The following is a 27,687-nucleotide window of genomic DNA, read 5'->3' as shown; positions in this document are numbered from 1 at the left end:
TAATTTGCATACTACGCTTATATTACATAGGATAAACACAAAGTCTCTCATAATAAAAATATTCACTACCTTAGTTTAATTCATGGAAAGACTAGCATCTAAAGTATAATATGAGAAAAAAATATCTGGAAATCATGAAAACACTAATGCCTACCAGCCCACAGTGAGCCACCATTCCTAATATGAATACATCCAACATCCAATATAATAAAAGGCTAATATGCAAATTGTCCCCTAGATTGGGTGTTCGACCAGAGGGCAGGGCCAGCCCGCCAACTGCCTGCGGCCACTCCCCCCCATTGGCCCCATTCCCGATCGGCCTCCCTAACCCCAATCGGGGCTGGCCAACCAGACTCCAGCCATGCAGGAATTCGTGCACCAGGCCTCTAGTATGATAATGACCACTGATGGCAAAAAAATAGAGAACCACTATATTCACCTCAAAAAGGCTACATCAGTGGTCAGCAAACTGCGGCTCGCAAGCCACATGCAGCTCTTTGGCCCCTTGAGTGTGGCCACAAAGTTTCAATCGCACTGTTCGTGCACGCCCACACATGGTATTTTGTGGAAGAGCCACACTCAAGGGGCCACAGTTTGCCGACCACTGGGCTAGAAAAATGCTTTCAAATTAGGTCATACCTTGTAAAACGCTGTTAGAATTGACTGTGGGCTGAGCAGCAGGAGCACTTGCTAATGACACTACATTAGCTATAACTGGAGTTGAGTCTTTTCTTAACGATGGGGGCCCTGCTGAAGCAGCCGACACCATGGAAATACTTGCTGATTAAAATAAAAACAATTTTAAAACTTAATGTAATTTATATGCACATACATAAAAACCAACATCTCAAGGAGGTAAAACAATGCTTTTTAAGTTAGCGTAAATTCTATTGAAGCAGAGTCACCTCAGGACTAACAAGTTGTTTTTTAATTTTTTAATTAGTGAAACTTAATATTCTGTGTACTTTATCTTGCATAACTACGCAGATGATACATTTAAGAGGCCATTTGATTTAGATTGTATCTTCTTTTTATAGTCTGAAATCCTTTTTTAAGGAAGTCAAGGTGTACATACCCAATTATAATACATCAATTGCCATTCTTTCCCATAAAGTTCTTAAAAGTTTATTTGATTCATTATGTTTAGAGAAAAGTAAAAAAATAAATAAATCATTTTTACTGGGCTTTAATCTCAAGGGTTAAACAAAAAATTATCTAAATGTTAACATCATGTGAATAGAATGAAATTTATGTTTCATGAAATTACTGACAATTATTTAATGTTCCAATCTGTAGACATAGTTAGTCCCCTACACCAGTGAAAGACTAAAGTTTAATTTTACCTGCATTGTTTTGTGAAGGTGGGTCACACATACTTTGCTGATTACAGAACATCAAGATACAAAGCAGGTTACAGAAATGTTTCATTTCTCCCCGCCATTTCAAGGACTCGCTGAGTTTACCCTGTCGCTTACAACCATCACATTTGGCCATCTGAAAAAGAAACAAAAGATGGTAAAAGAGTAAGAAATAAATGAGCTGTGGTCTGACAGAATAAATGTAACAAGTGAGAAAAATAACTTAGAATTTAAGTCAAAAAAATGAAGTTTAATTATCCTAAAGTGGTAAATATTTATCTATCAATGGTTTTATACTAAGTGTTAAAAAGTCATATTATAGAGATGCAAATAAATTGTAATTAAAAAACATAGTGAAATAAGATCTATCTTCCTCAAAGACTTCAGAAAACAAAATCATTTTAGTTGAATGATAAATGAATAAAATTTTAATTTTAAGTATTTAATGTCTTAAGACTGTTAGGTCTTCTCCATGGAAATTACAAACAAAATAAATATAACTTCAGTGACATTAAAGTCTTCCAAAATCTTAATTTAATCCTAAAGAACATAATACATTTAATCTTAAAAGTTTAAATACTTAAATTTTCCTTCATACTTGGTCAACAAATAAAATAAGGGAATAAAGTATGCCCTAGTTTGAAAAACCCATAAATGTGAATTATACTTACCTGGTAAAACAGAACTGTATATTTGGACATACATTCTTCACAACAGAACTCTTCCACTTTCCCCCCCAAATTACTCTGCACCAATTTGGGAGATGTCTGTAAACAATAACTGCACATTTTACAGTGATTTCCCCAGAGCTTGGCCAAGTCATGTTTATAAAGCAATTTGCAACCTAAAAAAAAATCAGGAAAGATGAAATTAAAATTAGGCAGAAATATTAAGTATCTCCATCTTTAATTTAAATGCCCCATAGTAAAGATACCACACCTGGGTCTCCACCAATTAGATAAAGAGATCAATATACAGGACCAATACTATCATTTAAAAAATATTATAGTGCCCGGCCGGTGTGGCTCAGTAGTTGAGCATTGACCTATGAATCAGGAGGTAATACACTTCAATTCCTGGTCAGGGCATATGCCTGGGTTGCAGGCTCAATCTTCAGTGTGGGACGTGTAGAAGGTAGCTGACCAATGATTCATCATTGCTTTTTCTATCTCCCTCTCCCTATCCCTTCCTCTCTGAAATCAATAAAATAAAATAAAAACATTACAAAATATATTATAGTGCATCTCATATAGTAAAAGTCAATTTTTTAAAATATTTTTTATTGGTACTAGAGAGAGGAAGGAAGAGGGAGAGAGAGAAACATCAATAAGAGCGACACATCGCCGAAACCGGTTTGGCTCAGTGGATAGAGCGTCGGCCTGCGGACTGAAAGGTCCCAGGTTCGATTCAGGTCAAGGGCATGTACCTGGGTTGCGGGCACATCCCCAGTAGCCGGTGTGCAGGAGGCAGCTGATCGATGTTTCTCTCCCATCGATGTTTCTGACTATCTATCTCTCTCCCTTCCTCTCTGTGAAAAATCAATAAAATATATTTAAAAAAAAAAAAAAAAAAAGAGAGAGACACATCAACATTGATTGGCTTTCTCCAGCACACTCCACAATGGGGATCAAGCGTGCCACCCAGGCACTTGCCCTGACCAGGAATCACAAAGGCAACCTCTTGGTGCACAGGTCGACACCCAGCCACTGAGCCACACCGGCTGAGCTAAACGTCAATTTGTTTAATGAAACTTTTGTTTTATCTGGGTATGTGATATCACAGTGTAAAATGTATTTTTGTGTGTATGTTGTGGTCAAAAGGTTTGGAATCCACTAATCTAGTAGGCTAATCCTATAGAGTTTTAGAATAACACAAAACATTCTAAACATTTAAGATAGTCATTTAAATAAAGAAGAAAGTCTATCTCATACTGATGTGCAAATTCAGATTATTTATGTTCATAAATATAATGGCTGTTTAGAACAATGAAGTATAATCTTAGGATGTTACCAAATTTAAGGAGTTCCCTTTAGAAGCACCAGAACTGAAAAAACCCTATCAACCTAATATCGATAAATGTTTGTCACATTACCATCTTCTGCTATATACTTGGAGGATCATTTCCTTCATTTTAACATTTAAATGATATGAAGAATTAGATCAGAAAAAAATTGAAACAAGCATAAACGAAAGAAAAGGGTTTGGTGTTATACACAGAGGATAAAATAAACCCACATAGTAACAGCTTAAATCATCAACTACTGTTAAAAGAACCAACATGCATAGTAGGTAAGATAATTTTCCGTCTTTACCTTCACTACAGAATGACTTGTCAGCACCTGAGAATCTCACAGTCTCCTTTAAAATTTTCTCAATTTTACAATATTCACACACTGCCATTACATGATTTATTTTTTTATATTCATCAGAACAATTCTTGCCACAGAACTGAAACATTTTACCCTGCAAATAAATAATCATCAAGTACTAATTAAACATTTATCTTACAGAAATCCTTATCCCTCTTATTTACAAAAAACAAATAGTGCAATTTTGAGAAATAAAAAGCGAGAAACAATTTTACAGATAGATCAGTTTATATTCAAAACCTTTGTCATGATCCTACACTTTACCTTATAGTCAAGAAGTTCTGGTTTTGTGCCAAAAAGACGGGTGCAGTGCTGACACTTAAGTTTTACAACATTTCGTGCAAACCCAACATGTTGAGACTGGGCAGCAAGACGCTGGAGACCAGCTGCAGCAGAGCTATTGATGGAGGTGGGAGAAACAGCAGAGGTGTTACCTCCTCCTGCTGACACTGTTGAACCTCTGGGGATGCTTACAATTACTTGGCCCTGAGACAAGGGCACTACTGAAGAATTCACTCCTGTTGGTTTGTTAAACAAATTCTGGAAAAAAGAGAAAAAACAAGAGCAATCTCATAGTTTGTTCAAACAAGGCAGTACTGACTGTCTAAGTATACCAAGCACAGTTCTAAGCACCTAAAATACATTTGACAATAGGCAAAAATTCCTGCCTGTGAGCAGCTTATACTTGAAAGGGGGGAGTGTCACTTATAAACAAAAATAAAATAAAATAATTCAAAAATAATATATTCCCAAAAGATAATCTAAGAGATAATAATACCATTAATTTTACAGAACGCAGTTAAATGACATGCCTCCTAATACAGGATAGGATGAACCAAAGAATGCAAGTTTAATAGGACTTAAATAGTAGAAATTTAGGCAATCCAGGCACTAGCAAACACCTAATAAGTTCACATTACTATATAGTTGTAGGCAACTCACTCACTGGAGAAGAGAAAGGTTCCTGAAGCCATACCTGGAAAGCTACCACACAACTGTAGCTGCAGAAGTTGCGTATACTTCCATCTGACATGGCTAGGTGATACTGAGGGATTGCTGAAGTCTTACAACTGTTACACTGAACTTGTACACCTTAGCAAATCAAAATAAAACTAATGAGTAATATATATATGTGTGTGTATATATATATATATATAAAAATTTACAAAAATGTATGAGAAAATAAGTAAATATTGCATAAGATATAAAAATTCAAGAGCCAGGTCAAGGTGCAGGAACTGAAACTAAACTTAATCACAGCACATACAGATAAAAACTAACTTAACATAAAAAATATTTATTTTAAAGTTATCAGTCTATCTGGAAACTATAAGATAAATCAGGTGTGGAAAAGAAAATACAATACAAAAGCCACATGAAATTCTTTTGCTAAGGACAAATGCACTAATAAACAAGCCAATAAACAAACATAAAAAAAGCAATCAGGTAATAGGTGATATTTTATAACACAAATCTGAAATATTTTAAATTGGCCTTAAAAGACAACCAAATTTGAACAAAAACCGGTACTATATAAACAAAGCAATAACTATAACTTTTCCAATGATTATATAAATATAGTTTACAAAACCAATATTACCTGCAGAAGTAACCATTTTAACTCTGTAAGCAGATAAGCAATTAACAGAACAGAACAGCTCTGTCTTTCCCAAGCTATTGGTATTTTCAATCATTTCTGCTGAGGATCTCAATGATTTGCAAAGCGAACATGGTGTAATTTTGGCTGATTTCTATTAAGAGAATAAAATAACATTCATTTTAACCAATTACAAGTAAAAGCATAATTCTTTGAAATGTTTATACTTAACACTGTTAAAATATTTTAAATTAGTGGCTTTCAAACTTTTATAATTACAATCCTCAGTAAGAAATAAATTTTATATAGAGGCCCAGTACACACATATTTCTGAGTTTCTGTGTTTGCATTTTATAAAATATGTCAGGTTCTATACTAGGTGCTATCTCAATCTTACTTCATATGTAACCTAAGAATATCTCAGTGACATAGGTATTTTACTACCCATTTACAGACAAGAAAATGGATTCAAGCAATTTAATTGCTTTTCCCAAAGTAAAACTCTATTTGAATATAATGTCTGGGAATCAAACTAAGACCTGCTTTACTTCTAAATCCAAGTTCTTTCTCTACACCAAAGTACATATTAATATGTCAAAATTTTAACAGATATTGGCTAAATTATAATGAAATAATTTAGCCCTATAACCGGTTTGGCTCAGTGGATAGAACGTCGGCCTGCGGACTGAAAGGTCCCAGATTCGATTCTGGTCAAGGGTATGTACCTTGCATGCAGGCACATCCCCAGAAGGGGGTGTGCAAGAGGCAGCTGATCGATGTTTCTCTCTCATCGATGTTTCTAACTTTCTATCCCTCTCCCTCCTCTCTGTAAGAAATCAATAAAATATATTTTTTAAAAAAATAAAAAATAGGGGAAGAGGTCAATCAAAGGACTTGTATGCATGCATATAAGCCAAACCAATGGACATGGACAACAGGGGGATGAGAGCATAAGTGTGGGGGGGCGGGGGAGGATGGGGATTTAATGGGGGGGATGAGGACACATTTGTAATACCTTAACTAATAAAGAGTTTAAAAAAATAAAATAAAATAAAAAATAAAAAAATAAAATAATTTAAAATTAAAATGTTTCAACCGATTGTTCCTTCTATTGTGGAACCAAAGAATCAAGCGTGCCACCCAGGCACTTGCCCTGACCAGCATCTTTCAATTGACTGAATCCAAGCAACTTTTATTACTTGATACAAGAAAACATTTGAACAAAGATAAAACACATGAAAATACTGTTGGGGATTTTCCTTGAGAGCAAAAACAAGATTTCCTAAAGGAAGCTAACCCCGCCCCAACCTCTTTTTTTTTAATCCTCACCCAAGGATACTTTTTCCATTGATTTTTAGAGAGAGTGGAAGGGAGAGAAGGAGATAAAGAGACACACCAAACTGAGAGAGACACACCAATTGGTTCCCGCCCACATGCCCCGGACAGGGCCAGGAGACTGCACCCGAGGTACATGCCCTTGACCGAATCAAACCTGGGACTCTTCAGTCCGCAGGCAACACTCTATCCACTGAGCCAAACTAGCTAGGGCAGGAAGCTAACCCATTTTAATATGTTTGTATATTAATCAGAAATAAATGGGAACACTGTATAATGTTTAAAATTTCAGAATCATAAAGTTTTTGTTTTGTTTTATAAGAATACAGCTACTATTTTTTTATTAACACTCCGGTGTGGGGTGAATTTCCCGCCAAAATATAAGATGGCGCGGGCAATTATTTAGGTTTCCCGCGCAAAATCAGAGATTTTTATGATACCTATTACCCCAATGGGTATGAAACGGTTCGCATACGCAGGTAGGTATCTTTGTGAACGGCAAACAAACAAATATTTGGTAATACGCAGTTACAATCGGCCCGAGTTTACACGTTTCCCGCACTCCACCGCAAATCTATGAACCGAGTTAAGACGGCTCCCGCAGAGTACGCGCAATTCACGCGAGCCGACTTAACTCGTTTCCCCCACTCCAAGTGTTAATATATTTTTTTATTGATTTCAGAGAGGAAGGAAGAGAGAGAGATAGAAACATCCAGGATGAGAGACAATCATTGATTGGCTGCCTCCTGCAAGTCCCCCACTGGGGATCGAGCCTACAACCTGGGCATGTGCCCTTGACCAGAATCAAACCTAGAACCTTTCAGTTCACAGGCCGACGCTCTACCCACTGAGCCAAACCGGCTAGGGCCATTATAAAGTTTTAAGAACAATTTAAGCCTGGCCAGTGTGGCTCAGTTGGTTGAGCCTTATCCCATGCACCAGGAGGTCGCCAGTTCGATTCCCACTCAGAGGCACATGCCCAGGTCGTGGGCTCAATCTCCGGTAGAGGCCTTGCAGGAAGCAGCAGATTTATGTTTCTATCTCTCTCTCCCTCTCCCTTCCTCTCTCTAAAACCAATTAAAAAAAAAAAAAAGGCCCCACCAGAGTGGCTCAGTGGTTGAGCATCCACCTATGAACCAGGAAGTCACGGTTTGATTCCCAGTAGGGGAACATGCCAGTGTTGCGGGCTCAATTCACTGTGTGGGGCGTGCAGGAGGCAGCAAACGGTAGTTCTCTCTCATCATTGATGTTTCTATCTCTCTCTTCCTCTCAGAAATCAAGAAAAAAAATAGAGAGAGAGAGAGAGATAGATAGATATATTTAAAAAACAATTTAAATAAAGTTCCCAATCAACATTATTAAATATACAAATTTTAGTTGACTGTATAAAAATTCACTTTCCGAAGAAAACAAATGATCAGCAAATGCACTGAAACAGAAAGCTATTGTAAAATTTTAAATGTAAAAAGTTTGTACTATTCTTTTGTGCTTATAATTTTAAAATCTAATTTTTGATCAAAACTTACTAACAAAATATAAATCAAGTACAAAATTGCATTAGACATTTGCCATACTAGAATTCATCCAATTCATTCTCTACAACCCTTAATTCACAAAATAATATATAACCCACATTTATTTTTTCTTATTTCATGAAGAGAATAAAAAAACTCTTAAACAATTAATGGTAAGTTTTTATTTTCTGAATTGCAATTTTAACCATAAGGATTTGAATTCAAGATTATATATGCAACTTGAACATTACCCTAGCAAGTAAAATGTGTGCGTGTGTGTGTGTAAAGCAAACTATATTTAAAAAAACAGAAGGCTAACACCAAATAGATGGTGCATTATTTTTCTTCTTTGCACTCTTCTGCATTTTCAAAATGTTCTTCAAAAACACAAATCATATGTGAAATAAAAGTCATACCTAAAAACATGTATTTCAAATGCATGAACAGAAATATATGCCACTTCTGACTGGCATGTTCAGTGGTTAGAGCACGGGCCTACACACCAAAGGAACTAGGATAAATTCCCAGTCAAGGAATTGTAGGTTCAATCCCTGCCTTAGTTCCCAAGTTGGGGTACATGTGGGAGGCAGCCAACTGATGTTTCTCTCTCACATTGAAGTTTTTCTTTCTTTCTCTCTCCTGCCTTCGACTCTAAAAAAATAAAATCAATGGAAAAGATACCCTTGGGTAAAGATTAACCAAAGAAAGAAATATATACTACTTATAAAACTCTTGTTATAAAGTTTTTAACAGGCATTCATTTGACAACTACTACTTACATGTAAAAATACTAATTAAGGTAATAATATCTTAATATTTTTGTGACATTTTCATAAATAATTTCCACCAAAAAATTTAAATACCCCTAAAATAAACAAAGTCATCAGGATTAAATATGGTCATGTACCTGCTTAAATGCTGTAACACATGTTGAGCTACAAAACTTCTTAGACTGTCCCTCTATCTGAAGCATGTGGCATTGTCCAGAGCCACTGTAACAGTAACCCCCACAGTTCTCACAACAGTTCATGGTGAGGTTGTTAGCAGAGCGAAACTTAGAGAAGCAGGCATCACTGCAAAGTTTATGTACCACATTTTGGTAATTAACTTCATGTCGAATCTAGGAATTAAGAAATAACAAAATACAAACAATAAGCAGAGACCATCAAAACTTTTCTTTAAGCACAAGCATTAGACCCTTCGCCCCAATAAAATAAAAAGATAACTTACAACAGCATTCTTCTGACACATGCTGCATTTGGTTGAAATGCTATTCGTATTTATGGTAACAACAGGTTTTCTTTTCAGTTCATATGTTGATAAACATGACTGGCTGCAAAAATCTTTACTACTGGTTGTATTTTCAAACTGGGCACTGATCACATCCTTTGGATTTAAAATGTCTCTAAAGATAAAATAAGCCACAGTATAATTAATTTTTTCCCTTTTTGTGAGCTAAATAAAATAAAAGAGGCAATTACAGTATAAGAAAAGGTAACTGATATTTAAATCAGAAAACCTGGGTTTTCTTGGATAAACTGATAAATTGCTTTGATCTTAAGTTCTGTTCTATAAAATAGACCTAAGCCGGCCTGCATGGCTCAGTGGTTGAGCATCGACATATGAACCAGGAGGTCACAGTTCGATTCCTCGTTAGGGCACATGCCCAGTTGCAGGCTCCATCCCTAGTAGGGGGTATACAGGAGGCAGCCGATCAATGATTCTCTCTCATCATTAATGTCTGTCTCTCTCTCTCTCTCTCTCTCCCCTTCTCCCTTCCTCTCTGAAATCAATAAAAATATATTTAAAATTTAAAAATAAAATAAAATGGACCTAATAGAGATTTACTCCATAGAAATGGTGAATTACTACTATACATTGTTTCCAGATTTTAAAAAATATATACATGAGTTATCATTCATTACCTCTAATCGGTAAAAATATAGGAGATTTTTAATTTTCTTCTTCAGGCTCTTCTATATTTTCAAAATATCCTTTAAAAATATTAATACTTAAAATTTTTGTAAAGAACTGACTTTTAAAAGTAAGAACACCTTTCAACCTACAATGTATATTCTAGCATGATTATATAATATTGAACCATTTCTATATCTAAATAATTTAATTTGTAGGCATCACTTACAAAGGGAATAGAGATTAAAATCCTAGGGATTAAGGTTCCTCTAGCTGTCCCTCTATCTGAAGCATCTACCACTCCACCCATCCCCCCGAAACCAGTCTTCCTATAATAATAGTTTAAGTGTAAAGCATTTTAAAAACCAATTTTTTAAAAAAGAATGGTTGTTTATTGATTTTTTTAAGGAGACAGGAAAAGAGAGGGAGAGAGAAACATGCATGTGAGAGCAACACATCCATTGGCTGCCTCCTGCATGCCCCCCACAAGTGATCGAGCCCATAACCCAGGCATGTACCCTGACTGGGAATCAAATCAGCAACCCTTTGGTACACCAGATGATCCCAACGAACTGAGCAACACCAGCCAGGGCAAAAAATAAATTGTTAAAAATACTTTGATAAATTTTCTAAAGAGTATCTTTTTCCTATGAGTACACACCCACATAATAGTGAATAAGCTGTGTTCTATTAATTCCTGCATCTTTAATAGATTATACTAATAAAGTACTTTTTAGAAAAGATTACAAATATCTCTGCATCAATAAAAGATAACAGTAAACATGAGAATCATGATAAAAAACACCTGATATCACACTACTGCAATACACAACTTCATACCTCATCTTCTATAGTTAAAAGCTCCATACTACTCTGCATTTTTTTTGCCTTTATAGTTGTTGCATTTTTAATTAAGTTTTACTGTATTTCATTTACAAGGGTATTTACTGAGCAGTTGTATTGAGCCAGGCATTAGCTAACTCCTATGTCAAGATACAGTGCAAGCATGCACTCAAGGAGCTCCTAGTATATTAGGACAAATAGACAAATGATATATCAAATAGCATAAAAGAAGCATCCTTAAAATATAAGAGTAATGTAATACTTTTGAAAAAGATACATATAAGTGCTATGTAGAAACAGAAATGAGGAACAATTATTTCAGACACTATGTGACATGAAAGGCTACCCAAAAGAAGATGACATTTGAACTGGACCTTAATAAGAATTTTCTAAAAGTTAAGGAGATAAAGAATTGGGAAATAGTACGAATCAAGGTAACGGAAGTATAAAACATAACAAAAATGTAGGTATTTCTCACTGCTCTCAAGTATGCTTAGTGTCCAATTACATTATATCTTATTGTAGCAGAGTACATGTTATTCCAGAAGAAGCAATCTCATTCAGATAGTAAAAATTCAGAAATGGTACAGAGAACACTGAAACAGTTATTTCCTTGAGTGCTACTATATTAAGAAATCTGCCGAACCGGTTTGGCTCAGTGGATAGAGCGTCGGCCTGCGGACTCAAGGGTCCCAGGTTCGATTCCGGTCAAGGGCATGTACCAGGGTTGCGGGCACATCCCTACTGGGGGCTGTGCAGGAGGCAGCTGATCGATCTCTCTCATCGATGTTTCTAACTCTCTGTCCCTCTCCCTTCTTCTCTGTGAAGATTCAATAAAATATATTAAAAAAAAAAAAAAGAAAGAAAAGAAATCTGCCCTAACTGGTTTGGCTCAGTGGCTAGAGCGTCGGCCTGCGGACTGAAGGGTCCCGGGTTCGATTCCGGTCAAGGGCATGTACCTTGGTTGTGGGCACATCCCCAGTAGGGGGTGTGCAGGAGGCAGCTGATTGAGGTTTCTCTCTCTTTGATGTTTCTAATTCTCTATCCCTCTTCCTTCCACTCTGTAAAAAAAATCAATAAAATATATTAAAAAAAAAAAAAGAAATCTAATTTTTCTAATAGTACTAACAAAATTATACTAAAAATTACCTCTTTTATGTAGGATTTGAAATACATACATATATTTATATATTTTTTTAAAGAAATTTTTACTGATTTTAGAAAGACAGAGCAAGGGAGAAGAATGGGGAGATAGAAACATCAATGAGAGAGAAACATCGATCAGCTGCCTCCTGCATGCCCCCTACGGGGATCAAGTCCCAAATCCCCGGGCATGTGCCCTGACTGGGAAATGAGCCTATGACCTCTTGATTCATGAGTGGACACTCAATCATTGAGCACACTGGCTGGGCAGAAATATACTTTTTAAAAAACAAATGGTTAGGTACCTATGACTAAGGAAACTAAAAATTAAATGATGATTAGCCAAAATATATTCAGTTTTAGTTAAATCCAAGATACTAAAAGATATCCTATACAATAAAGAGGTGATATGCAAATTGACCATCACTCCAACACACAAGATGGCCGCCCCCATGTGGTCAAAGATGGCCACCACAAGATGGCCTGCAGGGGAGGGCAGTTGTGGGCGATCAGACAGCAGGGGAGGGCAGTTGGGAGGGGCCAGGCCTGCAAGGGAAGGCAGTTGGGGGCAACCAGGCCTGCAGGGGAGGACAGTTGGGGGCAAACCCAGGCCTGCAGGGGAGGGCAGTTGGGGGCGACCAGGCCAGCAAGAGAGGACAGTTGGGGGCGACCAGGCTGGCAAGGGAGGGTAATTAAGGGTGACCAGGCCGGCAGGGGAGAGCAATTAGGGGCAATCAGGTCGGCAGGGGAGTGGTTAGGGGGTGATCAGGCCGGCAGGCAGAAGCGGTTAGGGGCAATCAGTCAGGCAGGCAGGCGAGCGGTTGGGAGCAAGCAGTCCTGGATTGTGAGAGGGATGTCCCAGATTGAAGAGGGTGCAGGTGGGCTGAGGAACAGACAGACAAACACACAGACACACACAGACACAGACACACACACACACACACACACACACACACACGAATTTGAATTTCGTGCACCGGGCCTGTAGTGGTAAATAAAAGATTAAGAAAAATAAAACTGTTATTCCAAACTAATCAGTTTCTTTCAACCTAAATGCTGCTGCTATAAAAGCAGCAGTAACTATCAGAAAGAAAATCTTTTCTAGCTCCACCTATTCAAACTAAATTGAAATCCTTCTTATGGGGATTGACTTACAAATTAAACCTGTTTAACTATATCAATTATGGGAGAAAGGGAGGCTAGTGCATGTGCCAAAATTAACCAGTTATGTGCCACTGAACAAATCTTTAAACTTCTTTGAATATAATTTCCTTTTAAGGTACAATCCAATTCAATAATTTGATAATCAGATAGCCAGATTATCCCAGACTGTTGTAATGACTGTGTTAATAAAAGGGGAGAAAGGTAAAGTGGTGAAAAGGAGATGAAAAAGTAGTAGTTCAGGAATAGAAATTATATATAAAGAAAACCAAGACTGATCAGGGGCTGGGGACTGAGCCTTAGAAAGGGGTATTCTGTAAAATGAGAAGGGGGAAAAATAAGAAAGAAAATGAAGAAAGGGCTGAGGTGATAGGTAGGTAAGAATACCTGAAAGAGGCAAATGAAAAAGAACAAGGGATAAATAAATAAAAAGCATAACAGAGTAAGTGAATGAAGTAAGTAGAACAATTAAGAGTCGAGGAATGAGCCCTGGTCAGGTGGCTCAACTGGTTTGGGCATCATCCTGTACACCAAAAGGTGGTGGACTCAATTCCAAATCAGGGCACATGCCTAGGTTGCAGGTTTGATCCCAGGTCAAGGTGTGTCCAGGCAGCAACCAAAAGATGTTTTCTCTCTCACATCGATGATTCTCTTTTTCTTTCTTTCTCTCTATCTCTCTTTTTCTCTTTCTCTCTCTCTCTCTTTCTCTCTCTCCCTCCCTCCCTCCGTCCCTCCCTCTCTCTCTCCCACTATTCCTCCTCTCTTTAAAAATCAATAAACATATCCTTAGGTGATGATTTAAAGAAAAAAAAAAAGTCAATGAATGACAGGTTGAAAAAAAGAGAAAATGTATGGATAAGACTAAACAGCAATAAAAAATGTAATGTTAGCCCTAGCTGGTTTGGCTCAGTGGATAGAGCGTCAGCCTGTGGACTGAAGGGTCCCAGGTTCTATTCCAGTCAAGGGCACTTGCCTGGGTTGTGGGCTCGATCCCCAGTAGGGGGCATGCAGGAGGCAGCCAACCAATGATTCTCTTTCATTATTAATGTTTCTATCTCTCTCTCCCTCTCCCTCTCTGAATCAATAAAAATATATATATAAAAAATGCAATCTTAAAAAATAATTACATCACATAAGATCAAGATAGATAAGATATGACATGTAGGTAAAAATGACCTATCACCAGATAACACTAGGCAAACACCACAAACTAAATGAATATAATAAATTTAGATGAAAATCATAACATACAAGGTGAGGCAAAAATAGGTTTACAGTCATGATGAGAAGCACAGTTTATTCTTATATAATTATTTCTTAATTATTGTATTACTATCCAAAAGAACAACTGTAAACCTACTTTTCACCTACCTTGTATGTAGACAAGAATTAGAAAGTACAGAAAGAGGGTATACATTTTAAATTTATCTGAGCCCAGATGGTTTGGCTCAGTGGTTGAGTGTCGACCTACAAACCAGGAGGTCATGGTTCGATTCACGGTCAGGGCATATGCCTGGCTTGCAGGCTCCATCCCCAGTTGGGAATCGTGCAGGAGGCAGCCGAACAACGATTCTCTCTCATCACTGATGTTTCTATATCTCTATCCCTCTCTCTTCCTCTCTAAAATCAATTAAAAAAATATTTAAAACTTATTTGAGTTTTCTATGGTCATTCTGAAACCCACTCATTCTTTTAAAGAAGTATCCATGATTATTATGAAAAGAGAAATATTGTTGAAATTTTAAAAGGGGCTGATCCCCAAAGTAAGAATCAAGAAAGAAACATAATAGAAAGTTATGTGAAATTATTTCATTGCAAAATAAGAAACTACAAAAATTATAACATTAAGTTGATTTAATCTTTGAATCTGATGATTAATATACCAGAATATAGACATTAGCCATGTGGTATATTAAGTACTCATTTCTAAAAGCACGTTTTACATTTCAAACAGTATAAAGAAAGAAATCTATCTCTGCTAATTAAACTTTAAACATAAAGAGATGTGCTTATGACTAACTTCCAGAAAAATATCTAACCATATTCAAACTTCTTTTTTTTTTTTTTTTTGTCTATATGCCTTTTTCCAACTGAACCACAAGAGGGAGTATCTTTTTCAACAGAGAGAGCTGCATCCACGTGAGGAACTTTAACACAAATATCTAAACTACGAAAGCATGGTTTGCATAGGTTAATAATAGAAGCCAACGTGATTCTATTATTAGAACAAGGCATCATTCATCTTTTTCTGACATATTTAAAATTTCTATCAATCGCCTTACAAAATTAGTACATATGCCCTGACCGGTTTGGCTCGGTGGATGGAGTGTTAGCCTGCGGACTGAGGGGTCCCAGGTTCGATTCCAGTCAGGGGCATGTGCCTTGGTTGCGGGCACATCCCCAGTAGGGGCTGTGCAGGAGGCAGCTGATCAATGTTTCTCTCTCATCGATGTTTCTGACTCTATCCCTCTCCCTTCCTCTCTGTCAAAGATCAATAAAATATATTTTAAAAAAAAAAAATTAGTACATATTATTCAAATATATCAGGATGTCCTTATAAGGTCTAAGGGCACACACACTTTTTTGTTGTTAAACACTGAAATGGGACCTCTGAAGTAATTCAGATATTGAATAAATATATATATATATATATATATATACACACACACACACACACACACACACACATATACATATATATGTGCATATATATATATATATATTTGAATCCATGTAAAGAAGAAAGTATTAAATGAATTCTAATTATATAGTAGGAAATATAACTTCAAATATTTGTTGGATTTAAGTATCTATTACCTACAGTTGCAACCAAAATATTTTGGCCATATAATACCCCTAAAATGGTATAGTTTTTGTTTCATAAAGTATCTCAACTAACAAGGATGAAAAGATTGGTTTCAAACACATCTCTAATATAGAAAAGGTGCATTATTTAAAGTTTTACTTTGACCATGAATTTAAAGTTAAAAAGAAAGCTGAGCACTTGCCATCCAGAAAAAAGAAAAACAACAACTTATCTGTTGGCACTAAATAATGTGATATTTCTCAAAAACCATGAAAATGTAAAAAATTAAACAATACACGGATAAGAACAAAGTATCTCAAAAGAAAGAAAACAAAGAAGATAATTTAGAATTCTGCTATACTTAGAGCAACTTGAACAAGTTTTCTTGGTGGGAGGAGGTGGTGGGCGGGCAGGTGGAACTGTATATCCAGTGAGGCACAGTGTAGAGCAGAAAAGCTGCGTAGACCCTTTCCTCTGATAAGCAGTTTGCCCCTTCTGTAGAACTTTTTTACAACCAGAACAGGAAACTCGAATAGCTGTGGCTGGAACTGAAGGTAGCATTTTATTCATGCCAGATGACGCCAGAGGAGGCTGGAAGCCAGTAGTCAACTGTGGAGCTTTAAAAAAAAAATTTTTTTTGAAAGAAAATGTTTTACTTTGACCATGAATTTTAAGTATGACTCTTCCTTTCTCTTCTAGAATTGGTCTTGAAACTCAATACTAATTATGCAATACGCAGTTAAAGCCATTCTAACTGGACAGAGAGAACTGCTTAGTTTACTAATACAAGTAGATACTTCTCACTCATATTGGTCAGAATAAATAAATATAATCATTCAGTTCTGTATCTTACCAAGAGGACTGCCACTGACTGAAAACACAGCACTAATTTTCAGTTCCCCCTCTTGAGTTTTTTGCTGTTGGCCATGATTAAACTCCTTTAAAAACAAAACAAAATGAAATGAATACATAGAGGAAAGAATAAATACAATGTATCTAAATAAATCCAAACATTGAAGACATTTTACAATAGCTATATAGGGGTGGAAAATGTTTATTTACTACATTAATAAAAAAAAAACAAAAAACACAGCAGCAACATATATTTACGATAAGGGAGTAAATTTGTATATGCTGAGAGAATAAAAGGCCAAATATGAAAGCAGTTACCTAATTAGCTTATAGTATGTACTACCAGATAATTACAAATCATTTTTTAAAATTTTAATATTATAGTATTTTAAGTTGCTGTTTACCTATTATAAAATACACACCCATTATACAAAATTTAGACAAATAGGAATAAGAAAAACATTCTAATCATATTTCTATCACCTCAAAACAATCACTGTTATTCTTTAGGTATATTTTTTTCTAGTCTTCTTTCCCCTCCTGCATTCAGAGGTTTTATTTCTTTGCGATTATACTAAATACACCATTCTCATAAAATGATTTTTTTGACCACTTGAATCAACTGAACATCTGCATATTAAATATTACTCCACGTCTAAGTGGTTAAGCATCAGTGTTTTTTAATTTGGAGTCCAAGAGTCCTTGAGGTCTATAGATATAATCTGGGGAGTCTGAGAATTCTAAAATAATTTTTTAAAACTGTGTTTTTATTTGAATGACATTTTTAGTGAATGTAAACATATTTAAAGTCATAAATAACCACATATAACTGAGTTATACTACCAGTTTATATTGCTATTGTTTACTTTTACAATTATATTATTGCATTGCGAAACTGCAAAGTGGTAGATTAATTCATTGTTTATCACACTGGACTTGCAAAAATCCCGCAAGACTTCTTATTCTTGGAATTCTCAGGTAACTCCAACAATACTCCCTTTCTTTGTGGTGAGGGGTATCTGTATATTACTCCTCAAGTTTGAGAAATACTGATATATTTTAACAGATGTGACAGATTATACAGGAAAGAGATTGGGTTGAAGTGAGAGAGGCACTTGCCTCGGGCATAAAATTAAAGCACCAAAAATATCAGTAATCAAGATAAAAAATTATGTTAATGCAATATTTTTTAAAATAAAAAATGCAAAATCCATGATGAATATAGTATCAAAACTTGAAATAAATAAGGACAGAATCAGTATTACTGATTTTTCCTTTGGACCGAGGCTCCGTTTTCATGGCCCAGCATGACATAGAGTTACATAACCCCAACCAAGTGTCATTCCATTTTTCACACAATCCATGAAGAACATCTTTGTGAATACTCAAATTCTCATTTTTAGGATTAACTCCTAAAAGAAATGATCCTTATAGTGGAATTACTAAGTAAACAAATACATAGTAAAAGTTCCTGATACGCAATGACATTGTTTAAAAAACAAACAAACAAGTATCACTTAATTATATTTGTTCTAATAATTTGTGAAAAAAGCCATTTAAAAGTCTTTTCCCGCCGAAACCAGTTTGGCTCAGTGGATTGAGCGTTGGCCTGCGGACTGAAAGGTCCCGGGTTCGATTCCAGTCAAGGGCATGTACCTTGGTTGTGGGCACATTCCCAGTGGGAGATGTGCAGGAGGCAGCTGATGGATGTTTCTCTCTCATCGATGTTTCTAACTCTCTATCTCTCTCCCTTCCTCTCTGTAAAAAAATCAATAAAATATATATTTTTTAAAAAAAAGTCTTTCCCCATTGGTGTTTCAATTTGCAATTCTTTTGTAATATCTATTTATAAAAAAGTATACTGTAATAGTATTAGCCCTCTGTAACATCTGGTATCAACATTTTCTCATTATGTACTTTGAGATAAAATTTTATGTACTGAAGTTTCCATTTTTATGCCAAAATGCTGACACTTTTTACCTTTGTGATTCCTTCTATTTCTTACAAAGTTCTACTTCTGCAACAAACTCTAAGAATGTGGTTTCATTGTCTATAATACAGTTCTTTAATCCAGATGTCCACAAACTTTATCTGCAAAGGGTCAGATATTAAGTATTTTAAACTTTGCACGCCATACTATCAGAACCACTCAACTTTGCCATAGTACAGCAAAAGCATCTAGAAATCATATGAAAATAAATGAATGTGGCAATACTCCAATAAAACTTTTTACAAAAAAATGTGTGAAATAAAAAAAAAGCAAAACAAGACAGAAACACAGAGGATAAGCTGGGTTTAGCCCATTACTGATATTTTCCCAGCCCCTACTTTAAATCCACCTGGTATTTATTTATTTTTATGTATAACTAGAGGCCCGATGCACGAAAATTGTGCAAGAGTAGGCCTTCCTTCCCCTGGCTGCTGGCACTGGCTTCTTTCTGGCACCCGGGACCCAGGCTGGCTTCCCTCCCAGCCCCGGCTTTGTCCGGAAGGACGTCTGGTCTAATTGGCATATACGCTCTTATTATTATAGATAGGCATTATTCTTTTTCTTTCTCTGGATAGCTGGTGAATTCATTCCATTCATCATTCATATATCTAATTCCTTTAGATATAATATCTTTTTTGTGGCAATCCATTCTGTATCATTATTAGCCTCACTAACCTTATAAAATCACACTATTCTAATGAAAATAATTGTGGAATGTTTAACCAATTATTAGAGTTTGTCACTATCTATCTATCTTTAGAACATATATGTAACGTGGTGTGTGCATGCCTGTTTACTCCTTCAAAACATCAGAACCTATTGATATTTTCATCAGAATTATATCAAACCTATACCTTAATTAGAAATAACTGATATCTTACTTTTTTAAAAAAAAATTCTCACCATTTATTCAAGTTTCATCTAACATAGTACATTTTAGTTGCTTTGCTATAGAAAATAGTGTATCTTCTTATCATATTACCTAACTGAGGAAATATGATTTATAGAATATTGCTATCTTTTATTTAACTAATATTCAACTAGCTAGTCCATTAAACTTTCATGAGTTCTACTAATTTTCTAATAAAGATCCTTACCAGCAAATGATGATAATTCTGTCTCCCCTTTTCCATTATTTCTAATTTCTTTAACATACTATATTGGGGCGAAATCCAACAAGAGTTAAATAACAATGATGAATCAGTAATTTGTGTTCTTTTAGTAATTAACAAGTTTCCATCACTTTAGTTTTAAATTCAATGACTGTTATTGATCTGAAGAAGGTATTTCCTTACCATGATCAAGAGAGTATTACAAGAAATGCATAGTGAATTACATGAGATGTCTTCTGGCATCTATATATCTCTATCTATATAGTCTTACTTGACCTGTTGGTAAAGTTATATATTAAAAGATTTTCTAACATTGACCAATCTTGACATTCCAATGTTATATACCACAATGTAAATTTTAAGTAAAAACAACTTTTTTTATCTCAGAAAACTCCAGATAAAAATCAATATTTATTGGCATATTTTAATGGTCTCCCATCAGCTGTCAGTAACAATTATTCCAAATTTCTGATACATTCTGTAAGCCTCAAATATACGTTACTCATGTAATACAATAAAATAAGTATATATCTTAAGTACTCTGTTTCTTCACCTCACAATGCCTTCAAGGCAGGATCATGTTATTTTAAGATTCCCCCAATAATAACTAAATTTACAAATTTAATAACAAACCAATGACTAATAACTTCAGAAGTGAAAATCTGATGACCCAAAAGCTTTCAGAGCAGAAAAACAGGTTCAAAACAAAACACAAAAAAAGATCCTTTACCAATACCTTTAACTTCCCTTTGTTTACCAAAAAGGAAGATACATATCACTATCCCAAGAAAGTATTTTAGAAATGAAGAACCCACTTCCTCCTATAGCAAGTTAACTTGATATGACTAAAAAAAGGCCCCAACATTTAATTACTGAATTCTGACTTCCAAGACTATGTGACTCACTATTGTGACAAATAATTTGCCTTCTCATTCTAATTCATTTATTTCAATGAAAGTTTATAGATTAGCTCTCCTTTTATTATGTGCAAAAAGAAAAGGTAAAAAATTGATTTTAATGTAACATTTACCGATTTTCCAACTTTTAGAACTTATAAAAAAAATGGAGTTCTCTGGCTCTTTAAAGTTTCTATTTTAAAACCTTCTGTAGGCTTTCTTTTTTAATTAAACAATTTTTATTTACCAAAAGATTGTAGACTAATAAAAGTAAGAACTTGATTGTGGTGCTAGATTTGCTCCTTGTATAATTAACTTATCCTCTAGAACCTGTTTCCTCATTTACAAATAGAGTTAGTATCATCTACTCTGGCCTTATGAAATAAGAAGATGAAACAACACAGCACACATAAAAATATCTTGTAACTGTAAAAATACCACAGAAAATACTATAGTGACATGCAATGGGATTTGAATTAAGAAATGTGACATGCAATGGGATTTGAATGGAAATGAAACTGGGAGGCCAAATGATGTTTTACCAGTAACAGAAACAGAATAACTGACAAATCCAGAAAATTGTAACAGAAAAAATAATCAAGAGCAAATAAGTAGAAGCAGTGAAATTTATAAGAACACATTTTAGCACTTTAGTGGTTTATATGGGAAAGAAGTTAAAACCAAATGAATCATACAAGGAAAATTATAGAGTGAGCTGAAAGCAAAACTACAAGTTAAGCCAAGAGAAAAGCCAAGGGAGGTTTTGACAAGGTGCCATGAGCTAAAGCTATGATCTTATTAAATCATGAGAAAAGCTACTACTAGTAATTAATGGTCAAAAATAAAACCTACCAGCATTTTATGAAACTCAGGTTAATAGTTATAATAATACATTTGAACTCCCTTTTCCAGTCTATGGGAAATGAGTAAGAGTGATAAAGCTGATCCCACTTCTAGTAATATAGTCTAAGAAGCCTGAAACACCAAAGAATATATGCACCCTGCACCCCTATGTTCATCACAGCCTTATTTGTAATAGCTAAGATCTGGAAACAGCCCAAGGGCCCATCAATAGATTGATGGGTTTAAAAACTGTGGTACACTTACACAAGGGAATACTATGCAGCTATATAAAAAGGATCTCTTACCCTTTGAGACAGGATGGAGGGACCTGGAGAGTATTATGCTAAGCGAAATAAGCCAGTCAGAAAAAGACAAGTATAACATGATCTCACTTATATGTGGAATCTAATGAAAATAAACTGATGAACAAAATAGATCCAGAGACATTGAAATATGCAACAAACTGATGTATTTCAGAAGGGGGAGGGGGTGTTAATAAAAGAACTTATATGCATATATGCATAGCCCAAGGACAAATAATAGTGCAGGAAAGGCCTGGGGAGGGAGCAGAAGCGGGGTAGAGGGGGTCAACAGAAGAAAAAAGGGGATATCTGTAATACTTTCAACAATAAAGTGGGGTTTTTTTAAGTGATAAAGCATTAGCAGTAGTGAACAGCAGAAATACAGGTTTCTAATGGTCGCGGGGAAGAAAGACCTGAAAGAACAGAACAATGAAGAAGGGAGAGGCGGGAGGAAAACAGAGGTGAGGGAACAGAGGGAAAGTAGAAGGAAAGAAAAGGGGAGGAAAAAGAAAAGGAAGAACCAGTTTAACATGAGGTCCCCTGAGGGATTTCTGGAAGAATTATCAAAGATCTGTTCCTACAGGATTGGTACAACTTCTTAGAGAAAAGTAGCTTTACCCACTCACATACTGGGATACCTTATTGAAGGGTCAGGGCAAAGAATGCTTCAGGACCTTATGCCTAGGACCTACACACATCCCTGCTTGGTTCTCAAGAGTCCAATCAAACAGGTGGTGAGCCTTTGAGGAAGTTCTTCCCCATAATCATGATGAAACTTCACATTCAGCATTTTATAACACATCTTTACAATCTGAATAGAATATAAAAATGTAGATGTTTCTTTGTCTTATGGAATTCTCCAGCCACTAGGACCTCTGATTATTTTCAGAACAGTAGTACCAATAACTCCTCCTCCTCAATGTATTTGTTTTTTGCTGTAATTGACTTTTTGTCCAAGGAAAGTGTCACTGGATCATGTACAGTAAGAATGGGATGCCTTTGGTAATCCACCATCATGGATTCTTATGGATTTCCCATATCCACACTGGGATATGTAAAGAGATAAGAGACGGGCCCTATATACATACATGGTGTAGTTTTCTGAGGCATACACTGCCACATAAATTTTCCCTAGATGTCAAGACATTTCTTTATCCCTAATTCAGATATCCATGATCTCCATTTTGCCTGCTTTTATTAAATATGCTTTCACAATCTACCTTCTATTCAAATATTTTCATGTTCCTTCTCTACCATCTTCTTTGTAGCCATTACACTCATACCCATCCAACTCCTACAGCTTTATCATCACTATATAGCTACCTTCCACTACACACCATGAAATTCTAGCTTAACTGAGCAACAATCTGACCGTACCGATCACCTATTATCTATAGATTATCTATTCTTCTATCTCCTTACTCTAAAACAGTGGTTCTCAATAATAGACAATTTTGTCCCCCAGAAGACATTTGGTAACATCTGGAAACACTTGGGCAGGGGGCAGCATTGTTATAGCCATCTAGTAGGCCAAAAATACTGCTGAATATCCTACAATACACAGGACAGCCCCTCACAACAAAGAATTATCTGGCCCAAAATGTCACAGTGCTGAAGTTGAGAAACCCTGCTCAAAGACATCTGAATGAAAAAATCTCTTACACAGAAGTCTCACATTCTCAAAACCCCTAGTATAACAGGAAGATTTGGAAAAGCAAGCTTTCCTCCAGATTAACTGTCATTTCAGAGAAAGAGCTAATTCATACTATCTTTGCTTTCTCAGCCTCTGAATTAATGTGATCTGTATAAACCACAGACAACCCTCAAATAATTGCTACTATTGTGTATTCATCCCTTGTTCTTCTTCCCATATTCCAGTATGATTACGGTGCCTGGTATAACTTCTTCCTTTCATCCTAACCACTGCAATGTCATTAACTGCATGAATAACTTCACTGGCTTATAGGATAGCTCTTATGACTTTTACCTTCAGAGATAAACTGAAATAGCAGAGCTCTATCCCTACCTTTATTATTCACAGTTCTCAAATTTAGTATCCCCTATTACCCTTCTTTACCTTCTATCCACTAATCCAATGACCTGGTTCTTCAATCAATTAATCCTTCCAAAGATAACCTGTCTATTATTCCCTCCTAAAAACATTTAAATCTATACATAGCCTGTACTCCACTAGCAGTAACTGCAAAGATTTATTCATATAAGCTCAATCAAACCATAAACTAATAAACCACCATAAACCTTCAGCCCTATCTTCTGTATCAATCTCTAATCCTTGAAGACTCACACTTTCCCTAATTCTGCACTAAACTGTAAAAATCAGAGTACAATGGTATTTAGGAACAAACGGGATTAAAAAGCCTAATTACTAGTCAGGAAACATTTCATATAACTCCTGTTGGTTACTTAGCATTATTCTCACAAGATAATTCAAATTGTCTCAACTTTCATTAAGAGTCTCCTCTCACCCTGTCAACAAACTACTTCACTTTTTTAATCAAGAACATCTGCTCTCAAATGAATAATTCATGTGCAAAACAAAAAGAAGGGGAAAAAAAAAGGTGAAATGTTTACTTGAGCATTGTCAGGTTCGTCTTTAATTTTGTCTAGTAGTCCCTGCTGTGGTGCCATTGCTTTGTCATACTCATCATCCAAAGGTTCTTCTTTAATTCTAATATTTGATGCAAAGGAATTCCCCAGTTCCGAACCAATGGGTTCTTTATTGGCAAATGGATAGCTGGAATCCTAAAACACAATATAAAGGATTAATAAATATTCAGGTTTTAGATTTATTCCTCTTCAGGTTCAACACCCAAAGAAAAACTTATCGGAAATGAAGAACTCTATGGACATTCATTAGAATCCCTACACCTAAAAGTAAATGTCTAAATATCAAGTACAAATAATCTAAGAGCTGAGACTTTATTTCCAAAGATGTCCTTTCCAAAATAATAAAGCAAATAAAATAAAATAAAATAAAAATCAGCGCTCTACCTACTACATATAGTTACAGTTTAGAAAGTAACATAAAGAAAACTTTGACACTTGCCACAGTTACAGCATTCTACATACACACTGAAAACTTACCCTAAAGTTTGTTTCTGGGGTTTGTGGTAAATGAGTATGTAATGTTTCTTCAACTTGATTAGCTATTGAAAGAAAAACAAAACAAAAACAAACACATGTATATGAATAACAAATCTTACATAAAAAGTAACCTAAAAAGCTATCATTTGATAATCACCTCTCGTTTCCAACTAAGATGCTCATTAGCATGAGATGGGTCCCCCAAGAACACCCAAAAGGTAGTTTCATTCACAGTAAACAATCTCACACCATCTAACTTTTAGCCTCATCTCACACTTTTCCTTCTCAAATCGAAACAGTGGTTACTTTATTCACTATGCTCTGTAAATTACTTGTTTGTTATTCCCCATTTCTGCTTATATCATTCCAAGTCCCCTTTATCTATCCTAATCTTTATACAGTCTTCTAGACTCAGCTCAGGTCAAAATTCACCTCTCCTCTATAAAACCTTTTCTGGCCAATAAGTTAAAAATCATCTCTAGGAATATCCAAAACCCTGTTTCAATAATTTGAAAATCTTCATGTACTGCCTGCCTTATGACAAACTCTTCCACCACTGTCTTTAACAATAAATTAAATCTATGCTATTCAACTGGTCACTGACACTTCTAATACTTGTCTTGTCCCTTCTACTACCAGACATTATGTTACTTGAGGATAAGTAGCCTCATAATGTTCAATATCACTACAGGGGATACTGAAAATGTATACTGATTTGTTCTTTCTACCGTATTTCTCCTATCATTGTCAGAAGAAATTTAAGGTTGATAAATTATACCTTTCTTTCCCTCAGATCTACTGAATATTTATTGAAACATTACTATTTTCACTATAACCAAGAATACAAAGATGAATAAGATACAATCTGACCCTCCATAAACACCTACACTAGTATGTAAGGCAAAAATAAATACAAAACTATAATACTGTGTGAGAAGGACTAGAAATAATGAAGCATGAACAAAATGCTATGAAAATATAGATAAGAAAACAATTCATTCTTGATACAGGAAGGTTAGTGGTGACTAGAGAGTAGTAGAGGTTTATGAGGTAGGCATTGTGAATAAAAAGTACTTTTACAGACATATGTACAAAGAGAGAAAATGGCATGCAGGCAAATAGAACAGTAATAGAAAAAGGATGCATGAGGAAAATATATGATGTACTCAAGAATGGAACTAGAGTTAAAGTATAGGATACACTGAGCAAAGAGGCTCAAGAAGAGCCTCATGAAACTTCTAAAACATAAAACAGAAATGTTATCAAAAAGAAAAACCCTCCCTAATTTGGTGGGACAGCAGTTTGAATTAGTGCTTACAGCACAAAGAAGTTAAATCCAACTTCAGGTTCCAATGTTCAACCAAAGAAAATGAACAGGTGATTCGAGTATCTTGCCTTCTCATCAAAATATTGCAACCAGGGGAGGGAGAAATGAGGTTTAGAGCTATTTTTCAACCATTTATACCATTACCAAAAGTTACGGGGAGAAATTCAGTCACTCTGCAAAGAACAAGGATAAAAAAAAAAAAAAAATGACAAGCTTACAAGGAATTTAACTGTTCATATACTTCACTTAGCATCAGAAGTAATAAAAGCTATATTATTATAAGTATGTTGTTACTGATTGTGGCTTATGGCTCTATTCCAACAATTATTACCTGCTTTATCAAAAAAACTGCTTTTCAACCTTGAATCCACCTCTTTATGGGATTTGTCCAACTGTTTTTCATGTTCATAAGTTAGGTCTCTATTTTTCTCCTTTCCAGAAAATGTGTCTTTGCTGTTTTCTCTTACTAGACTAAAATCTTTCCGTATTGATTTAAAGACAGAAACCTGATCAAACTGTTTAGGAAAGTCTTTTTTAAATTTATTTTGAATCTGTATTTCATTTTCATGGTCTGATTCATGCTGTGTGACTCTTCTCTCTACTTCCAAGCTATCATCAGTATGAACTGAAGAAACAAGATTGTCTTTTGAACTAAAATCCTGTTCATCCTCATTGTCACTACCAACGACTGGAATTCCTGCAAGATCCCCAGAGTTCAAAAAATAATCATCTTCATCCAGCAATGAATTTTCAGATCCTGTTTGATTCGGCATTCCATAAGGCATGCTGTCAAGGGTAGGAGTTAAGTTGTGGTCTATATCTTCAGACATTTCTGTATCCATGATACCACCACCTTAAAAAGTAAAATACTGTTTAGACAAACGATAATGCTAAAGTTGACCACATTTATAAGGTCTGTCTGGTATTTAATCAAATATTTTTTCTTTCCAAACAAAATATAGGTAATATCACAGTATTCCATTAACACTTTAAGACAGGAGTGACAGATAAGACTATCCCTGTTTGACAGATAAGGAAACAGGACCCTAATCTTGAAAAACTATTTTTAGTTAGGAAGAAAGGCAATGTGAGTTAGATAAATGTACCAACTTCAGAATCAGACATACCTGTGTTGGAATCATAGCATGATCACAGAAAATCTATATTATCTTGAAAAGCAAACTTTCAGGTTTATCTATCTATAAAGAGATGTAATACTG

The 27,687-nt window shown here is 35.4% G+C and overlaps 1 protein-coding gene across 7 annotated transcripts in view; it reads right to left on the bottom strand.

The window, feature by feature from the left end:
- ZMYM4 (zinc finger MYM-type containing 4) overlaps window positions 1-27,687 on the bottom strand; it is a 120,494-nt gene that overhangs the window by 27,738 nt on the left and 65,069 nt on the right. For all 7 annotated transcript variants that reach the window (XR_011470220.1, XM_070404702.1, XM_070404706.1 and 4 more), the window contains exons 3-16: window positions 26,799-27,320; window positions 25,141-25,202; window positions 24,628-24,798; window positions 16,894-16,978; window positions 16,402-16,657; window positions 9,404-9,578; window positions 9,081-9,293; window positions 5,328-5,478; window positions 4,704-4,819; window positions 3,992-4,267; window positions 3,671-3,821; window positions 2,030-2,202; window positions 1,344-1,494; window positions 640-780 (exon numbers count right to left, since the gene is read on the bottom strand). Coding sequence is in view for 6 of the 7 variants with exons in the window: in XM_070404702.1 (XP_070260803.1) it covers window positions 640-780; window positions 1,344-1,494; window positions 2,030-2,202; window positions 3,671-3,821; window positions 3,992-4,267; window positions 4,704-4,819; window positions 5,328-5,478; window positions 9,081-9,293; window positions 9,404-9,578; window positions 16,402-16,657; window positions 16,894-16,978; window positions 24,628-24,798; window positions 25,141-25,202; window positions 26,799-27,320 (2,643 nt within the window). In the remaining variant the exon portion in view is untranslated. The remainder of the gene's footprint in view (window positions 1-639; window positions 781-1,343; window positions 1,495-2,029; window positions 2,203-3,670; window positions 3,822-3,991; window positions 4,268-4,703; window positions 4,820-5,327; window positions 5,479-9,080; window positions 9,294-9,403; window positions 9,579-16,401; window positions 16,658-16,893; window positions 16,979-24,627; window positions 24,799-25,140; window positions 25,203-26,798; window positions 27,321-27,687) is intronic.

This window comes from Myotis yumanensis, unplaced genomic scaffold (assembly GCF_028538775.1).
Source record: "Myotis yumanensis isolate MYYU_CA2020_CCGP unplaced genomic scaffold, mMyoYum1.0.hap1 SCAF_2, whole genome shotgun sequence".
In the NCBI taxonomy this organism is placed as follows: domain Eukaryota; kingdom Metazoa; phylum Chordata; class Mammalia; order Chiroptera; family Vespertilionidae; genus Myotis; species Myotis yumanensis.
This window is presented reverse-complemented; position numbering and strand designations above follow the sequence as displayed.